This window comes from Acinonyx jubatus, chromosome X (genome assembly GCF_027475565.1).
Source record: "Acinonyx jubatus isolate Ajub_Pintada_27869175 chromosome X, VMU_Ajub_asm_v1.0, whole genome shotgun sequence".
Lineage (NCBI taxonomy): Eukaryota > Metazoa > Chordata > Mammalia > Carnivora > Felidae > Acinonyx > Acinonyx jubatus.
In genome coordinates this window covers 98,961,420-98,980,619 of record NC_069389.1, presented here as the reverse complement: position 1 = coordinate 98,980,619, position 19,200 = coordinate 98,961,420, and the positions used below count along the sequence as shown (strand labels likewise).

At 45.6% G+C, this 19,200-nt stretch overlaps 1 protein-coding gene across 1 annotated transcript; it reads right to left on the bottom strand.

The window, feature by feature from the left end:
* Nucleotides 1–9,260: 9,260 nt before the first annotated feature.
* Nucleotides 9,261–14,431, bottom strand: LOC113597614 (testis-expressed protein 13D-like). Its single transcript, XM_053201633.1, has 4 exons — nt 11,661–14,431; nt 11,026–11,606; nt 9,922–10,437; nt 9,261–9,812 (listed from the first exon to the last, which is right to left on the bottom strand). The coding sequence occupies exons 1-2, from the start codon at nt 13,565–13,567 to the stop codon at nt 11,036–11,038; spliced, it is 2,478 nt and encodes an 825-aa protein (XP_053057608.1). The 5' UTR covers nt 13,568–14,431; the 3' UTR covers nt 9,261–9,812; nt 9,922–10,437; nt 11,026–11,035.
* Between the last annotated feature and the right edge of the window lie 4,769 nt (nt 14,432–19,200).

Here is a 19,200-nt window from a genome sequence, read left to right as displayed (position 1 = left end):
CTGGGATAAGACTTTGTTTAATGCTTGAAACTGGATGGCCTTCTCCATTTTTCCTTTTGATTATGTAAAATACTTGTACAGTTGGAATTTAAATAACTGAAGTCATGTGTCTGTTGTATCTCTTCCACAACTTCAGCTCCTAGTTCCTTGTGAACGTGGCGAGGCCGTGAGCTCAAGGTTGAGAGAACAATTTTTAAATCCTCACATGCCCTACTAATGGATCAGGTGCATGGGGCTGCCTTGTACCAAAGCCAGACTTTTGTCTGCCACCCGCTAGGTTTGAGAACAATCCTCTGAGATTTCAGTGGCAGCTAGTAGTGACTCAGCTTTTTCTTTTCTTTTCTTTTCTTTTCTTTTTTTTAAGTAAGCTCTACCCACCGACATGGGGCTCAAACTCACAACCTGAGATCAAGAGTCGCATGTCCTAGCGACTGAGCCAGCCAGGCACCTCGTGACTCTCCTTGATTGGAGCATACCCAACCTTAGAATCCATCAACCTTAGTAGATGAAGTGTAAGCATAAGCCTCTTACAACACCAAGAATAAACAAAGAAAATAAAACAGCATTCAAGATGATATTTGGGGATAGCTCTGGGGTATTGAGCCAGGATTGGCTCCTCATCTTTCTGCCTCACTTGTTTATGGTCAAGTCCACTTCTCACCCTTCTTCATGCTTCGGGTCAAGGAAGAAATCGATCTAATAAGTGAACGCATACACCAATGTTAAGGCCTCGAGAAGTTAACCCACCCTGAACTCTTTATATTTTGAGCTGGCAAATGATTAGTTCAGAGTTCATCACGATGGTGGAATTTTGAACACGAAAGGAGGAGATAGGACAGGGGAGCCAGGCCCTCATTCAGTCCATATGGCCAGCAGCCCACCTGTGAGGTGAACTGTGCTAACGTGGCGTCACACGGGTAAAAATGAAACCCAAGTTTTGCTTTGTTTTGTCTCTGAACAACCCTGAACAAATCATCCACAAACTTAGGAACAGAGCAACCTGGATCTGACAGCAAAAGCGTACCATGCATTCTTCTTTTCGTTCTCTGTTTTGTTCTGTGTTGCTAAAATAGCACACCTGTCAAAGCAGCCAGGTACGATGGGGTTCAGCACAACTAAAATCATATAAAAAAAGAACAGATAAATTATAAGGTAATAATACAACTCTCACATCCAGTACCTCGTTGTCATCTCGCCGGCAAGCTGACAGCTGGGCCAGCCCACTACTGCGGTGTTGATGAAAAATACTGACATCTTCACTCTAGTGCTACACCATTACTGAACCTGACTTTAGCAAATTCCGAACTTCACGCTGAGAGCTTGAAAGTGTAGAGAAGGAGGGTCTTAAATGGCTCTCTTCTTTCTCTCTCTCACCATACCCACGAGAGAGGAAAGGAGGGGGGGGGAATGAGAGAGGGGAGCAATGGAGATAGTGGAGGCACCAACAGAGAAAGAGTGAGGATGAATGGGCCCCAAATACAAGCTTAATCCACTTAGAAGCAGAATTATCTGATTAATTTCTTGTTGCCTACCTCCTGAGCTAGAATGTAGGGTCCATGATGGCAGGATTTTGTGTACCTTATTCACCACCACTGTATCCTCTGTCTGGAACACTTTATTTTTTATGTTTTTAATCTGTTTTATTTATTTATTTATTTATTTATTTATTTATTTATTTATAAATTAAACTCTATGCCCAATATGGGGCTCGATCTCCCAACCCTGAGATGAGGAATTGCATGTTCTACCGACTGAGCCAGCCAGGAACCCCTCCTCCCGCCATCGAGAACATTTTAGATACTTAAATATATTTGTTGAGTGAGTGAATGAATGAAATTAGTGCTCTCAAGAAAATAAGAGAGAAATACACACACACACACACACACACACACACACACACACACTTGGTTGTACGTGCCTCTGGCCCACCTTTGGAACGGCAAAATAAGTTGCAAGGAGGATTAATCCAGCAACTATGAAAGACAAATTATACTCCATGTTTTACCGCTAAATCACTTTTCTCTTTCTGAACCTCACTTTCTCCATTTGTCAAATGGACTTGAACCAGATGACCCTTAGGGCCACTTCCAACTTTCACATTCTGTGTTTTTAACAAAAGCCAAGAGTACTTTTGAGAGAGAAACCGAAGGGAAATGGACTGAGCTCATTTGTGTGCAAGAAGCAAGAGCTATTTCCTCAGATCTCACCCAACAGAGGAAAGATTTTTGTTCTTGTTGCTTTTGCAACGACCTAAGAAATACAAATCATGAGGTAGAGGAAGAGAGCTTCACAGTTTAAAGCAAACTACCACCTTTTAAAATATAGATGCCATTTAAGTCAAATATAAGAGCATTGACAAACTGTCAGCCAAGGTTGAAAGTGTCTTGTATCTAAACTTGTCACCTCCTGAGGTCTCTGAGAGGTGACAGGATTTTGCATGTGGATGCCCTGTCTGAGGTGCTAATTGTCTTCATTTCAAATGTCCTGGGCTTTTCTCAAACCCAGGTAGATGAAAAGGATGATGCCAAGGGTGGTCAGTTTTATAGAGTGGATCTGACATTTCAAAATCTTCTTCTCTAACCTTTCAAAACTAACTTTGTTCTTCAACTAGCTCATCTATAGGTGTGAATTCTCCTGTGACAGTGTTATGATTTGGCACCTGTGGTGAGTTTACACATTCTCTCTGCACTTACTAAAATTCACTTCCTTTACAAAAATGAGAAAGCGAAAAAAAAAATGTCTTGCAAAGAGCACCTCCTTTTGATAATATCTGAGTTTATCTATGAGGCTAATTTTTCAAATGCCCTTTTGTTTTGTAAGTGAGAAGCCAGAGACAGGGGTGGGTGTGTTTAAGCCTATTTTAAGTATGTTTATTCTTTCAACCAGCATCATGGCCATTTACTGTGTGACAGACACCGTGGTAGGTATTTAGGTTAGAGAGAAGAGCTGTAATAGGAGGAAAGGAGGGGGCTCTAGGGGAACAGCAGTGGGGCATCGAACTCCACTTATATGCTAAACCTGCACAACCTACTTGAGACAGCAAGTTCTTGATCTTTCTGTCTGCTATGTATGCTTCCTTGTACGTGTCCTACTTTTACCTCCTTCGTGACTTAGAGGATGCTTCCTAATTCAAGCTGAAATTCTTGCCTGCTTCTGAGGTCTCATTCTTGGATTAATAGGATTAATAGCTAGGATTTGCTAACCACATACTACATTCTAGGCATTCCTGCTAAGCACTTTGCATGCATTATCTCATTTATTTCTATCAACAGCCCTATGAAGCAAATTAATTATTATTATTCTTAATTATTACCTCCATTTTACCAACGGAGAAGCCAAAACTCAAGAGCCTAGGTAGCCTGCTCACTGTGGCACAAAGAACTGGTCAGTGTCGGGCCTGAGAATTGGATACAGGCTGCTGACTTCTGAGCCTGTGTGTTTCACCGATATCCTCTTCTGCCTCCCAACCTTAATTCTGAGGTCATTGCACTGAATTGGTCGGGCTTCGTTCTCCTATCTAGCAACTGTATTTGACTTCTAGAATATTCTTTTTTTTTAAATGTTTATTTATTTATTTTGAGAGGGAGGGAGGGGCAGAGGGAGAGGAGAGACAGAGAATCCCAAGCAGACTCCACACTGTCAGCACAAAGCCCAATGTGGGGCTCGATCTCACGAACCGTGAGATCATGACCTGAGCTGAAATCAAGAGTCAGACGCTTAACCAACTGAGCCACCTAGGTGCCCCGACTCCTAGAATATTCTTATACCTCTCCAGTGTCAACTGTTCTCATGCCCTGACTTGTAGCATGTCTCTGTCCATCTATATGCTTTATGAGATCAGGTACACTGTTTTAGCCTGGGCCTCATTGATTAGTATGTTTTGAAAGGCTCTTACAGAGTCAAGGTCTATCCGTCCGGGCCTGTCTAGATCATCAGCTTACTCATATAAAGTAATAGAACACTGAATCACTATATTGTACACCCAAAACTAATATAGCACTGTGTGTTAACTATACTGGAATTGAAATAAAAACTTAGTGGTGCCTGGGTGGCTCAGTCGGTTAGTGTCTGACTTTGGCTCGGATCATGATCTCACGGTTCGTGGGTTCAAGCCCCACGTTGGGCTCTGTGCTCACAGCTCAGAGCCTGGAACCTGCTTCAGATTCTGTGTCTCCCTCTCTCTCTGCCCCTCTGCTGCTTATGCTCTGTCTCTCTCACTCTCAAAAATAAATACTAAACATTAAAAAAAATTTTTTAAACAAGAACTTTAAAAAATGAAAGTAAAGTAAAAGAACACTGAGTGGCCTGGGCGTCTTCTATCCTGGGCGGGCCTGGATGCACGTATAAGGTCTCATTGCCCAATTTGCCTTTTTCTCCTTTTACTCAACCAAATGAAGGCCACTCTTTGCCAGGCATTAATTATCTTTCCCCATGAAGATAAAATGAAATAACATATGTGATGTGACTAGAACCTACAGTGGTATATTCCTCCTGGTCCATCCAGATCCTGACAGAGTGCCTGACCTACTTAGCACCTTCGTTTCCCCTCTCCTCTTTCCCTTCGTGGAGAGGACCCTCTGCAGAGAGTGTGGTTTCTTGCTTTCTCAAAGGAGTACATCATTTCTGACACTGCCTTCTTTCACATCCATTGCTTACCAACATCTATCCTGTGGTCTGCCTCATTTTGCTTTATAGAAACACCACTTCACATCACACACCTTGGCACTTGACAGACCAAAAAAAAAAAAAATCATCATGTAGCCCTTCTGGTTTCATCAACCCAGTTGCCTTTGGATCATGACTGAATCTTCTTTCTACCTCCCTTCATCCTGAGTGGGAGCACTCTGGGTATGATAGCAATGCAAGAAAATATCACTTCATTGTAAAGGAGGCTCCAGCTTTTCTTCTAAAAATCTGTTCTCTTTCTTGGAAGCTCAAAAATAAAGTTCTGCCACAGGAGCTTAAACCTAAAGGTTAAAGTACAAGAGACTGTTGTTTTGCCTATACATTTTTTAAACATTTTTAAAGAAACCTCTGATGTTTTTGAAACATGGACGACCACTTTGATCTATCCACCACGAACACCAAAATTTGGCGAAGGATATATTATAACCCAGTAAGCCAAACAGCTAATGGTCGATTTCTGAATGCATTTTGTAGTTACAGATGCAACACTGGCATCATTTTTCTTTTCCTTCCCAGGAATAAATATTTCATGAAAAAATGCTAGAAATATCGATCAGTGGGGAGTTCAATAGTAGGAGTCTTTTCCAAAGCATGTCATATATGTTCTGAAGTTTCAAAACTGGACAATATCGGGAATTGTAGTGGTAAAGTTATGAAGTTTTCTTTTTTTTTTAAGATTTTATTTTTAAGTAATCTCTACACCCAATGTGGGGCTTAAAGTCACAACCCTGAGATCAAGAGTCACAAGCTCCACTGACTGAGCCAGCCAGGCGCTCCAAGGTATGAAATTTTCAATACTTGCTCTGTCCTTTTCTTTCCTGGAACCAATATGGCCACTGAAATTAACAAAGTAAATATATATCAAGCAAAAAATAAATGGGACTAAATATCCTAAAACTTCTACTTACAGGCAAAACCCTCAGAGATCTGTTTGCCATCATCTTATAAACACTGGGGTAAAGTTAAACGCTACCCCCCACAAAAGTAATCACAGGTTTCTGCCCTGTGTGCAATAATTTTTGTAAGGTAGTGTAGAATGAAGAATCAAACCTAAAATAGGAGATAGAAACGTAAAAGACGAAGAGCTAGCAAATGTCACAAGTAGAGCTGTAACACTGCATATTATTTCCAAGTAAAACAAAGTTAACTTTCTCAGCAACTGTTTCTGTTGACTGGGGGGACAATTTGAAACCATCCAGCTACCCTGGAAGGTCTGTAACCCAAAATGATACACACTCAACTTGTATTTTTTTTAAAAAATCCTTTAACACTTACCAGTATTTAACATGTATTAAAACTACTAGCTTTCTACACAGATTGTTCCTAATGTGCACTCACAGAAGCACGTGATAGAGTTCACAGAAGCTTAAGAAGGTAGTAATGATGGGTTCTGAGGTATTGTCAGGATTAGAGAGAGCCTAGTAAAATGGTCCATTCACCCGTGAGCAGGCTGCATGTAATAATAATGGTAATAGTAATATTCACTGAATCCTCACAAAAATCCTAAACGTAAATGACAAATCACCACTTTTAGTTGGAATTATATCAAGTTTGTGCGAGGGAACCTTAGAGAGATACGTGCTTTCTTAATTTTAAGTGAGAAAATAATCATTTGTTAAATAGTGCTGTTTGATACACAGAACCTTTTGAAAACTGACATCTACAGGTCAGAAAATATGATGTAACAATTGATGAGAAGGCTGATAACTACTGTTTGGTGTAGATTTGTCTCATTTCTTCTAATAGAACAGGAGATTGTAGAGGGCGGTAATAAGGACTTCCACGTTGCCTAACGCTGTGCCCAGTGCACAGGAAGCGTTCTCTGCATGCGCACTGTTTGCTTGATGTATAAAGTAAGAAAAAGCAGCTAGGGATTCCTACTGGCATTTCTTGCCTCTAGAGTTGACAGTAGGGAGGGTAGGATGCTTTTTTCACAATCATTTTATGCCCCAGAGAAGTTGGGCTAGATGGGCCAGGATCTGACCTTACTGGAGGGATTCTTCGGTTCATTGAGTGCATCTAGTGTGAACCATATAGGAAGTTGTACTCAAGGAATTGTACTAGGTCCCTCGGGGGTATAGGTACCCGGTATGGCAGCACTTCCTCTGCCTATTTCATTGTGGTCTTGGACACCAGCCTTAAGTGCCAAAGAACAAACACAGTCGACGAGAAAAATCTGTTCAACAGCAACCTCACACGGTCCTAGGCCAGGATTGTTTCGGTATCCTAAAGTTTATGTGAGGCTTAGTTCCAGTGGACGCACTCACTCTATCACATGCTAGAAGTGAGAAACACACTGCACCACAGACTACGAACCCACTGCCATTCGGCGTTGAGACTTTACAAAGCATGGGGTAAGGAAATGATGTATTTCTTTGCCACTCTGTCATAGATTTGGTACCACGATCTAGAACACATCCATTCTATTCTCCGTTTTGCAACACAAATCTGAAGCTTTTGAAGTCTCCTTTCCCCCTACTTCGTCGCTGAAAAGTATACATGCATATATATTAGACTGTTACGGCTGGCACCTTACCCACTTAAAACAAAAACTAAGGAATTCAGACAGACTTCAGATAAGCAGTCAAGATGGGCTCTATCTTAACAGTATTGAACTCGGCTCTATACAAACTTTTCATGAGGCTGGTCTGCTGAATCAAATACAAATCTCTTCCACTACCGAAGTTGCCACCACCACCCCCTCTCTGTCTTGCAGTCATGAGATAATAAGTGGTCCTACTCACTGGCAGCAGCCTAGGCAGTCACATCACAAAGCTTGAGAAATTCCAAAAGAACAGCATGACCATGACCACCAGACCGCCACTATGCTTCCAAGTCTCTCCATTACCATCATTTCATTGGATTTAGGCATTGACAATCCAGGCTAACGTGCAAATATATTAAAGTAAAATGTTAGGGTACAATAATGGAAAAAGCACAGACATTAGAACAAGTAAAATTTCATTTTGAAGCCAGGCTTTACAAAATCCTAAATTTGGGTATGGAGTTGCCATATCTGTAAAATGGGGGTAATACTACTCACTTTGAAGAACTATTTGTTTTTAATGCTTACTTATTTTTGAGAGAGAGACAGAGTGTGAGCAGGGGAGGGGCAGAAAGAGAAGGAGACACAGAATCCGAAGCAGGCTCCAGGCTCCGAGCTGTCAGCACAGAGCCCAACGTGGGGCTCCAGCCCACGGACTGTGAGATCATGACCTGAGCCGAAGTCAGACGCTTAACCAACTGAGCCACCCAGGTGCTCCTTGAAGAACTATCAATATGGGTACCTATTCATACCTTACAGTCACTAAAAGGGATAATGTGCTTAGAGTGTCTGGCACATAGGAAGTACTCAGTGGTAGCTCTTGGCATCATTAATAATCTCTTGTACTCGTTACCACAGCATCCAGAGCAGAACCCTGAGGTTCTGAGGGAAAGGAACAACCACTCGTTGAGGGCTCAGAGAAGTCCAGTAACTTGTTTAACATCACACAGCTAGTGAATAGCAGAGCAAGTATCTGAACTCAGGTCTCTCTAACTCCAAAGCCCAGGTTCTGGCCTCAGAAACCTGCTACCTTTTTTGTGTGTGTACCCAGCCCAGAAAAAAGTAGTGATTTGACAACGTTAATGATTCAGGTTGTTTTGGAAAAAGTCAACCCTGAAAGACTGTGATAAGATTAAACTATGTAAAAGCTATGCACAGGGTGAGTTTGCTTTCATGCAGACCTAAAGGCATGCCAACAAACAACAGAGTCCATTTGAAACCATAAATGAAGCAACTGTAGTGACATCTGGAATAACCTATTACATCAAAATGGATTTTTCTGGAAAACTCCCAAGTCCCACCTGTGTCCCATCCTCCCCAAATCCCAGGGAGCTATGAGCACACACAAGAGTATCACAAAACCAGCCGGTAACCCAGAAAACCTAGCTCTGGGTTGATGTCCTTGATGGTTCTCTTCCTCCCTAGGGCTCCCTTCTAGTAAGCAAGGCCTGCCTGTTATCAGGACTGAGGGGAGAGAAAAAGCTGGTGGGGTAGGATCAGTTCTCTGCCCCTTCACTGTCCCTATACCAAGCAGGCAGCCAGGCTCCACTCCGTTTGCCTCTGGGAACATTTCTGCCAGAACCTGGCTGTTTTCCGGAATCTGAGCACCTCGATGGGATTATGCATAGGAGGGAGGGGACGGTGCCTTGCGGGACAGAAACGCAGAAGGGAAATTTCTGCTCGTTGGACGTCTAGGAGACGGGGCCTCGGGGAAATGGCTTCTTGGTGCACATGGGGAGCCTGGACACAGGCATTCGGGCTCCCGGCCTAGACAGAAGCCCCCTCTCCACCTCACCTCTAGTGCCCCACGGGCCCAGGAGCAGCAGAGAGGCCCGCCTTCAGGGGACTGTGAGAGGATGCAGACAGTGAGAGGCGCAGGGACGATCACAGTGGACTGAAGGCCTCAGGGACGTTCCTCCTCCTCCCATTCTTGGGTGACCGGCCAGAAGAGGAGAGGCCCCCTAATAGTCTATGGGATCGAACTTTCCCTCACTTCGGTGGGACCGTGGGAAGATGCAGGTTTCAACTGTCTGCCCCAAGGAGACACAGCACCCAGGAGACACGGCAGGCCAGTGCACGCTCTTTATTGTTACGATCAGAAACCTCTGACAAGAGTTTGAGCTTGGTGGGCCGGGATTTCCCCGGGGGAACTCAAGAACACCTTTTGTTCAGACTGGAGACCGTCGAACTTCCCACCCCCGGGGAGCGGACAGCCAATGGAAGAGAAGGGGCCCGGGGGCGCTCCCAAAAATGTTGGTGCAGTTCTTTTTTAATCCAGTTAGCCTTCCTGAGAGAAGCACCGTCCATGGCACGATGCCTGCCCTCGGAATCCATTTTGTTCTTCATCCACTCTTGACTGGAAAGGGGCTTGGGATGGCGGTGGCCCAAAGCTGAGGGCTTGAGTGTGTAGCCGACACTCCCCCAGGCACTGTCTTTCTCTAAGTGACTCAGCCGTCTTTCAGGCAACCAGAAGGATAGCTGTTCCTCTCAAAGGAAGAAACCAGCACAGTTATCAGAAATGTCCTGCCCATACTTTCATGAAGCCACTTTCCTGATCTTGGCCGCTGCTCACTTGTCTCACCTGGGAACAATGAGATGAGCAATTTGGTGACTCAAGTCCTGTCATGAAAGTCTCTGCTGTTACCCCCAGAACTACAAAAATATCTGGAAATTATGTCAATTGGGCTTACCTGAAAGCCACGCTCTATGCAAGGCAAAGAAGTCCTCATGTAATTTGTATCCCAAGTTAGGCTCTCTCCTGGTATCTAACCAAACTCATCAAATCAAGTTATAATGTGTGCACCAGATATTAACATATAAGTCTAGCTCTTAACACATACCAGACAATAACGATTTGTGTAATGAATTAAATGTTATCTATCAAATTTGCTATCACTTATAGAACTTAACACCACAACACCCCCCAACTCTTCCAAATTAATTGCTTGTCCCAACAGAGAAATTAAATTCTAACAAAATCATTTTGCCCTCCTTTCCGCCTTAAGGAGCGCCGAAGCATCTCCTCTTCCCCGACTTCCTCTCACTCCTCTCCGCTCCAGCCAACGGGGGTCTCGATGAGGTGCAGGTCAGCAGGAATCAAGTGTGATTTCTTTAAACTCTTAGAAGATCTTCTAATGGGACAGGTTCAGCTTCTTCAGCAACAAACAATTTCTGTGGGGCTCGGAGACACAAAAACAGGCCCTCACCTATAAAATAAAAACCAGGAGCAAACATGAACACTGTAGCCGTGTACAAAGGAACAATAGCATTTCCAAGGAAAAGCAGTGCTCCTGAAACTCAGTATAGTTATAACTCGAAAAAGACATGGCTGTTCCCAGCCAAAGACACAGCACTTTCAGAAAAAAGGATGTGAATAAGAAAACAGAAGAGAGTGGAGGGGAGGGCGGGGCAAGGCTCCAAGACTTCAGCTTCTCCAGGGTGTCCACCAATCGGCATCAGCCATTCAGAATCCACCACCTGTGAATGTCAGTGCAATTAAGAGAAGTTCCTTTTTAAAGAATATGATACTCAAAAGCAGTCTTTGTTCAAGTAAATTTTAAAAAGTATATAAATACATTTGCATTTATGTGTGTATGTAGTACCCACAATGATAAAAGGTTGTTACTTTGGGTACTAGAATAATGGTTTGTTTTAATTCTCTCTACACTAATTTTGGTTTGCAAATTTTCTGTGAGGTAAATAAGTTACTTTTTGGTCAGAAGAGGGTCTTATGAAATTGGTTTTTCTTTGGGCTTATGAAATTGGTCTTTTCTTTCGTTTTCATTCTTACTTACCTTTCGCAAATCAGTGAGTTGGTCCTGGGTCCGGGTCTCCACTCTCAACTTCCACACAGCCTTCCTTGCACTTACAGCAGGCCATGCGCCATGAAAAATTCATGGCTTTACACCATGGGCACTCCCAACTCTCTGGGCCGCAGCCTGAGGCAGACTTCTCCTGGTGCAGGAAACCCAGAGCTTTTTTCCCTTTTGGTTGCTTGGCCTTCTGCCCCTGAGGCTGCTGTTTCATTGGGCTTTCCCTCACACCATAGCTCCAGCTGTCCCCCTGGGGGGTCGCCTGGGGGCTCTGTAGACCTTCTTCCAGGCTGTGGCTCCTCCTAAACCCCGGGGGGTACCTCTTTGGACTTTCTTGCTGGCTATGGCGTCTTCTGTCCCCTGTCCCCTGGGGTTTTCTTGGCCCTTCTTCTTGGCTGTAGTTCCCGCTGGCCCCCAAGGAGAGCATCTCCTGAGGCCTCTCTGGATCTTCTTCGTGGCTACTGCTTCTGCTGGCAACAAGGGGGGCCATCCCTTGGGGTCTTTTTGGACCTTCTTCCTGGCTGTGGTCCCTACTGGCCCCCAGGGGCACCATCACTTGAGGCCTCTTTGGATCTTCTTCCTGGTTGTGTCTCCCACTGGCCCCCATCTCCTGGGGCCTCTCTGGATCTTCTTCCCAGCTATTCATCCTGCTGGCACCAAAGGTAACCATCTCTTGGGATCGCCCCGAACCTTCTTCCTGGCTGAGGCCCCAGATACCCCCAAAGGGGACCATCCCCTGGGCCTTTGCTGGCCCTTCTTCCTGGCTGAGACTCCAACTATCCCCAAAGGGAACCATCTCCTGAGGATTCTCTGGACCTTCTTCCTGGCTCTGGCCCTGGTTATCTTTAAGGAGTACCACCCCCCGAGGCCTCTCCAAACCCTCTTTCCGGCTCTGGCTCCAGCTATCCCCAAAGGAGACCATCCCCTGAGGCCTCTCTAGAACATCCTCCTGGCTGAGGCTCCAACTATCCCTAAGAAGTACCACCCCCTGGGGCATCTCTCGATCTTCTTCTTGGCTGTGGCTCCAGCTATCCCCAACAGGAACCATTCCTTGGGCCCACCCTGGACCTTCTTCCCGGCTCTGGCTCCAGCTACCCCAAAGGGTGACCATTCCTTGGGGGTTCTCTGGACCTTCTCGCTGACTCTGGGTCCAGCTCTCCCCAAGGGGGACCACCCCCCGGAGCACCTCTTGATCTTCTTGCTGGCTATGGCTCCAGCTCTCCCCGACGGGAACCATCTCCCAGGCCCTCTTTGCACGGTCTTCCTGGCTCTGGCTCCAGCCATCCCCAAGGGTGGCCATTCCTTTGGCCCACTCTGGACCTTCTTCCTGGCTCTGGCTCTGGCTGTCCCCAGCAGGAACCACCCCCTGGGCCCTCTCTGGACCTTCCTCCTGGTTGTGGCTCCTGCTCTCCCCGATAGGAACGGTCCCCTGGGCTCTCTCTGGATCTTCTTGCTGGCTGTGGCTCCAGCTATCCCCAAGGGGGACCACTTCTTGGGTGTTCTCTGGATCTTCTTCCTGGCTCTGGCTCTGGCTCCAGCTATCTCTGACAGGAACCATCCCCTGAGGCCTCTGCGGACCTTCTTGGCTAAGGCTTCTGATGTCCCTCAGGGGGACTGCACTCTGGAGGATCGCAGGACCTTCCGCCTGGCTGCAGCTCCTCTGGTCCCACCGTGGGACCATCCCCTCTTGGTAGCCCACTGCAGCACGTGGACCAGGTGGCCCGATCCCCAGAGGAGGCATCTGATGTGGAACTACTGCAGCTTCTGCATCCATGACTACTACTGGCGGCAGAGGTGGCGAGACGGGGAATCCCACGGGGAACGGGGCACGGAACGGAAGCAAGTACCGCACGGGCACTGGCAGAGCGGGCTGTACGGCCTGAGCCCAGGGACTCGGGGGTCCCGGCACGTAAAGGACAGCCACCGGGGCCGGCACCCGGGCCTCAAAATACAGCCTGCTGCGCAGCTCCCTGGCCACCACATCTGCATTCCGGGGCCATGCTATGGCCCCAAGTGGCTCGGCCGGAGGCCCAGGACCTCTCTCGCGGGCCAGCGGCACGACCCGGGAGGCCCTCCCCACCTGGAGCAGCCGCCCACGAAGCACGTCACACTCGACCAGAGTCTGCCGCAGGGCGGCCTGTGTGGAGCGCAGCTGTGCGACCGCCGACTCGCGCTCCCCGCGCAGCCGCTGCAGCTCGGAGGCCAGGGCCCAGGTAGTCGTCTCGCGCTCGTCTACTTGGTTCTGCAGCCGCGAGACCTGGCGCTCCTGCTGCTCCCGCTGCCTGGCTCCCACGCGCACGCTCAAAGCGAGCGCGCTCCACGCACAGGCCCTCTTCATGGCGCGCGGCACTTGCGGGTCGGCCAGGACCGTCCGAAGGCGCTCCTCTACCTCGTCCCAGGGCCGCGAGCGCAAGGCCGCGTAGAAATCCGGCCCACCGCCGTTCACGAGGACTTCGTCGTTGATGAACCTGATCACCTCGGTGTGGCGGAACCCGCTGGCGTGGTCCCCAAAGTCGACCGCCATGGCTGCTGCGGCCTAGTTAACTGCCGGCCGCGAGCCTAGATAACTAACCGTCTCGCAGGGAATGCTGCCCCTGCCGCCGCCCGTAAAGGCCCACCCCTCACGTCCCCGGTCGGTTCTACCGCAGTCCTTTTCCAGTCCCGGCCTCCTTCTCAGCCTCTCCTCCCTCACCGCCTCACTTTCCTCACAGAGAGTAAAACGGACGCCCTCACCGCGCCAGCCCCACCCGGCGAGGGTGTTACACGTCACAGAGATGACGCCTGAGTCACCCTGCAAGGCCTGCTGGGATCCGCCTCCCTCTGAAGAGCGCCCCGTAGAGGGCGAATAGGCTGGATGGCTGCACGGGGCGCTGTCGTGAGCCTGGGTTAGAATTTGTTTCTAAGAACCTCGGGACGATACCCAGCATCGTGGAATGAATTCCTAGTCGGGTGGCAGGGTTGCCTCGATGGGCGCCGTTCTATTCTTACCTCGGTTCTCTGGCCCATAACTCTTCGGTACCCCTTCAAACCTTCGACAGTCAGTCACACTGTATCCTTCCCTCGTCATTCTGAACGATGAACTTAGAGTCCCCGTCCTCAAGAAAATCCAGCGATTGAACCATGAATGCTCTGAACTTGCCCTATAAATTCACTCTCGTGTTCACCTGATGGACGGTTCTCGGACGGTTCTCGGAGAGTGTCTCTCTTCCACTTTTAGAGTAAATGTTCCCCTCATAATCTGGGTCTTCCCTACAAGAAATGCTGAAGAAGTGCCTTAAGCTGCACCGAGTGATAACTGGAACCCACACAAAGAAATAAAGCACGTGCTAAAAGTAACTAAGTACAAAAATAGTATTCATGCATTTTGAAACTCTTTTTTAAAATACAGGATTTTAAAGATGACCGCATAGGGTGTCTGGGCGGCTCAGTCCGCTAAGCGCGGAACTCTTGATTTCAGCTCAGATGATGATACGCAGTCATGAGATCCAGCCCCGAGCCCGGGGTTGGGCTCTGCGCCGACAGCACGGAACCTGCTTGGGATTCTCTCTCTCCCTCATCCTCTTCCCCTCCCCAACTCGGGCGCCTGTGTGCGTGGGCACGCTCTCTCAAAACAAAAGTTCAGAAAGAGATGGCTGCATAAAACAATACAAATCTGCAAAGATGTGATTTGTGGCAATAACAGTATAAGCTAGAATGAAAGATTTTGTATACTACTTGAAATTAAGTTCGTATTTAATCTAAAATATACTGGTATAAATTAACATCTTAATTGCAATCCCAGAGCAAACACCAAGAAAATAAACAGTATGCAGAAAAGGAAATGAGAAGGAAATAAAAATTCTTACAAAAAAAGGAATCAATGAAACATAAAAGCAGGCAGTAGTGCAGGAATTGGGGTAGAGGGAGCTATAAGACATATTAGAAAAAAATGGCAAAGGGCACCTGGGTGGCTCAGTTGGTTCAGTGTCCAACTTGATTGTGGCTCAGGTCAGGATCTCGAGGTTTATGAGTTCGAGCCCTGCATTGGGCTCCGGGCTGACAGTGCTGAGCCTGCTTAAGATTCTCTCTTTCCCTCTCTCTCTACCCCTCCCCTGCTCACGCTTTCTTTCAAAAGAAAGAAAGAAAGAAAGAAAGCAAATGGCAAAATGCCAGAAGTCCTTCCTTATCAGTAATTATAATAAATGCAAATAGTGTGTAATTAACAGGCAGACATTGACAGAAGAGATAATATTTTTTTAAACAGGATACAAGAGATTCATTTTAGACTCAAAGATACAAACTTGCTTGATAATAAAAAGATGGAAAAGGCTATTCCATGCAAACAGTAACCAACTGAGGTGAAAATCAATCAATGTAATACACTACATTACTAGAATGAAGGAAAAACCCCATGTGATCAACTAATAGATACACAAAAAAGCATTAAAAAAATGCAACAGATTTTCACGAGAAAAATGTCTCAAAAAGCAAAATAGATAGGAAGTTCCTCAACCTGAAAAAGGGCATTTATGAAAAATCAATAGCTAACGTTACACTTAAGGGTGGAAGACTCAAACTTCCCCACTAAGATCAGGAGCAGACAAGAATGCCACTTTCACCACTGCTGTTCAACATTGTCCTAGAACTTCTAGCCAGAGCAATTAGTCAAGAAAAAGAACTAAAACACATCCAAATTAGAAAGGAATGAGTAAAACTCTCTCTCTTTATAGAGGTCATGATCTTCTATATGAAAATTCCCCAATAATCCACCAGAAAGTTACCAAAACTAATAAATTCATCAAAGTAGTAGCATACAGGATCAACATATAAAAATTAGCGGTATTTCTGTATACTAGCAATTCCATCTCCAGAAAAATTAAGAAAATAAGTCCATTTTCAATAGCATCAAAACACTAAAATACTTAGGAATACATTTAACCAAAGAGGCACAAGGCATATACCCGGAAAACTACAAAACATTATTGAAAGTAGTTAAAAAGGGGTGCCTGGGTGGCTCAGTCGGTTAAGCATCTGACTTCAGCTCACGTCATGATCTCACGTGTGGTGGGTTCAAGCCCCGCATCGGGCTCTGTGCTGACAGCTCAGAGCCTGGAGCATGCTTCAGATTCTGTGTCTCCCTTTTTTTCTGCCCCTCCCCCACTCACTCTTTGTCTCTAGCTCTCAAAAATAAAGAAACGTTAAAAAAGTTTTAATTAGTTGAAGAAAACCTAAATACATAGAAAGATGTCTTGTGCTCACAAATTGGAAGATATCATACTATTAAGATAGCAACACTCTCCAAACTGATCTACAGATTCAATGAAATCCCCATTAAAACCCCTGCCTTTTTCTTTTGCAGAAATGTCAAAGCTGACCCCAAAATAACATGGGCAAGAGGCCCTAACAGCCAAAATAATCTTTGAAAAGAAAATTAGGGGCACCTGGGTGACTCAGCTGGTTAAGTGTCTGACTCTTGTTCTCGGCTCATGTCATGGTCTCACGGTTCATGGGATCGAGCCCTGCGTCAGGCTCCGTGCTGTCAGCATGGAACCTACTTAGGATTCTCTCTCTCCCTTTCTCTCTGCCCCTCCCTGGCTTGAGCTCTCTCTCTCTCTGTGTCAAAATAAATAAATAAACTTTAAATAAATACATAAATACATAAAGTTGGAGAATTCCTTTCTTCCTGATTTCAAAACTTACTACACAAGGTTAGAGGATCAAAACAGAGTGGTACTGGCATACTGTGATAGAATTGAGAGTTCAACAATAAACCCATGCATCTAGGGTCAACTGATTTTTGACAAGGTGCCAAAACCATTCAATGAGGAGGCAGTAAGTCTCCAACAAGTTGCTCTGATATAACTGGATGTCCACATGTGAAAGAATGAAGGTAGACTATTACCTCAGCCCATATACAAAAATTAACTCCAGTTTTCGTTTTGTTTTGTTTGTTGTGGCTACTTGTTTGAAGTTGTTTTAGTTACTTTTCTAGAAGTTTCTTTTTCTTTCTGTTACATGGCCACTGAGGTCTGTGTTCCTTTAGCTCAGCGGCAAGCTAATGTATTGACAGAGTATAAACACCTGAACCCCAAAATATCTTTTTACAGAAGTTTAAAAGCTCCCCCACTCTTTGAAGATTGCCTCTGTGTTGCAACACTCCTTCGATGCTTAGCCAGGCCCTTTACAACACTGCCTTCACCCTTACTTCCCACTTGTACAGAGCCTGAAGGTCAGCTGGAGGTGAAAGTTTGGGATCTTCTCTGAGGATTAGGCCCTTTCTGAGTAGGCTTCCAGTATTGGTCACATGGGTGGCTCAGTCGGTAAAGGGTCTGACTCTTGATTTCGGCTCAGGTCATGACCCCGAGGATGTGAGATGGGGCTCTGTGCTGAGGGCAGAGCCTGCTTAGGCCTCTCTCTCTCCCTCCCTCTGCTCCTCCCCCACTCATGCTTGCTCTTTCGCTCTCTCTTTCTCCCTCTCTCTCGCTCAAAAAAAGCCCCCATTTCCCCGCATGCCCCCTTTCCCACTCTCTTCCCAGCCTTTTTGATCTGTCTCTTGCTTATCCTGACTGCGATCCCTTTCCCCGGGCTGCTATGGCCAATTCTTTTGCCTTTAAGTGCTTTTTGCCAGGTGCCATCTGGGAAGCTGCCCCAGACCTGGAAACACTCTGTGTCGGGCAAACAAAGGCAATCCCCTCGTGCACCAGTTCTTCAGGGAGTCACCAGACAGATGGAAATCCACAATCACAGTTCGGTGGGAATAAGGTCTGTATTGCTCCCTCAGGCACTTGGCAACCTGCACCAGAAGTACAGGCTGCTGTCTTCATGGCCACCTCCGGGCTGGTATGCGGAGAAAGGGAAGTAGATCATTTAAAACAGCAAACTCTCTTGCTGCAATGCACCTGCTTCTGTCATTAGGTTTTGCCCCGGTTGTTAGAAATTTTCAACTAGACTCCAGAGTTCTATAAAAGTTGATGCTGACCGTTTTTGCCAGCTCGTTGATGGAGGGATGGAGCCTTGGAATTTTCTACTCTCCCATTTTTTTTTAATAAAGAATGCTATCATAGCCAAAAAAAAACATGAATATTCCAAATAAGATTAGTTTCATCTCCTTGTCATCTCTCGTTCATCATCATGCAACCATTACCTCCTCCAGGAAGACTTACCTGACCACTCCAGAACCAACTCTGTAATTAGTTTTTTTATTCTTCTTTCTCATCAACTAGACAGTTCCTTGAGAACAAAGACTGTATGCTTTCATTTCTGAACTCCTAGCACTTAACATGGTTCCAGGTACACACTAGTGCTTATAAATGCCAAAGGGAGGGGACAACGGAATCCTGAAAGATAGGGGAGAAGGAAAGAAAGTGGGAGAAACAAAAACTAATCCATGATGCGTACAATCCTGATTAAAATGCAGACTGAAACCTATAAGGCGAGATCCTTGCCATGGTTTCAATCCAAAGAAAAGTAATTTTTTTAAGAGACACACATATCCCTAAGGGAAAAAAATTCACCATCTCCAAAACAGCTATGTTTTGAGAAAGTGCTTTCGTACAATGTTAAACTTTATAACAACTTGGAACTATTTTTAAATTAACGCAACAACACTTCATAAATGCCAAGTTGTTTTGAAATTATTATTATTAAATTTAAGATACTTTGGATCTTCAAGACCTTTGTGGAATCAATTTCCACTGTATTAAAATGGGAAGATGATATATAATAGCTTATAAAGTGAGATTTGAAAATTAACGTGAGGGGCACCTGGGTGGCTCAGTTGGTTGAGCATCCAAGTCTCGGTTTTGGCTCAAGTCAGAGTCCCAGGATCGTGGGATCGAGCCCCACATCAGGCTCGACACTGAGCATGGAGCCTGCTTAAGATCCTTTCTCTCTCTCTTTCTCCCTCTGCCTCTCCCCTGCTCACACAAGCACTCTCTCACTCTCTCTAAAATAAAAAAAAAAGTAACCTGACTATCATCCTTGATGAAACAATGATAATATCGCAAATGCCACCACACTTTACTTTGCAGGTGTGCAAGTTTGCAAAGTGTGAATATATGTTTACAAGAGAGTAGAACAATTCAATTGCATAAATTAATCAATCTGAGAAACCACATTAAAAACATAGCTAATTTTTACATGATTTTCAGTAAGTTCATATACTTTCAATTTTAGTAT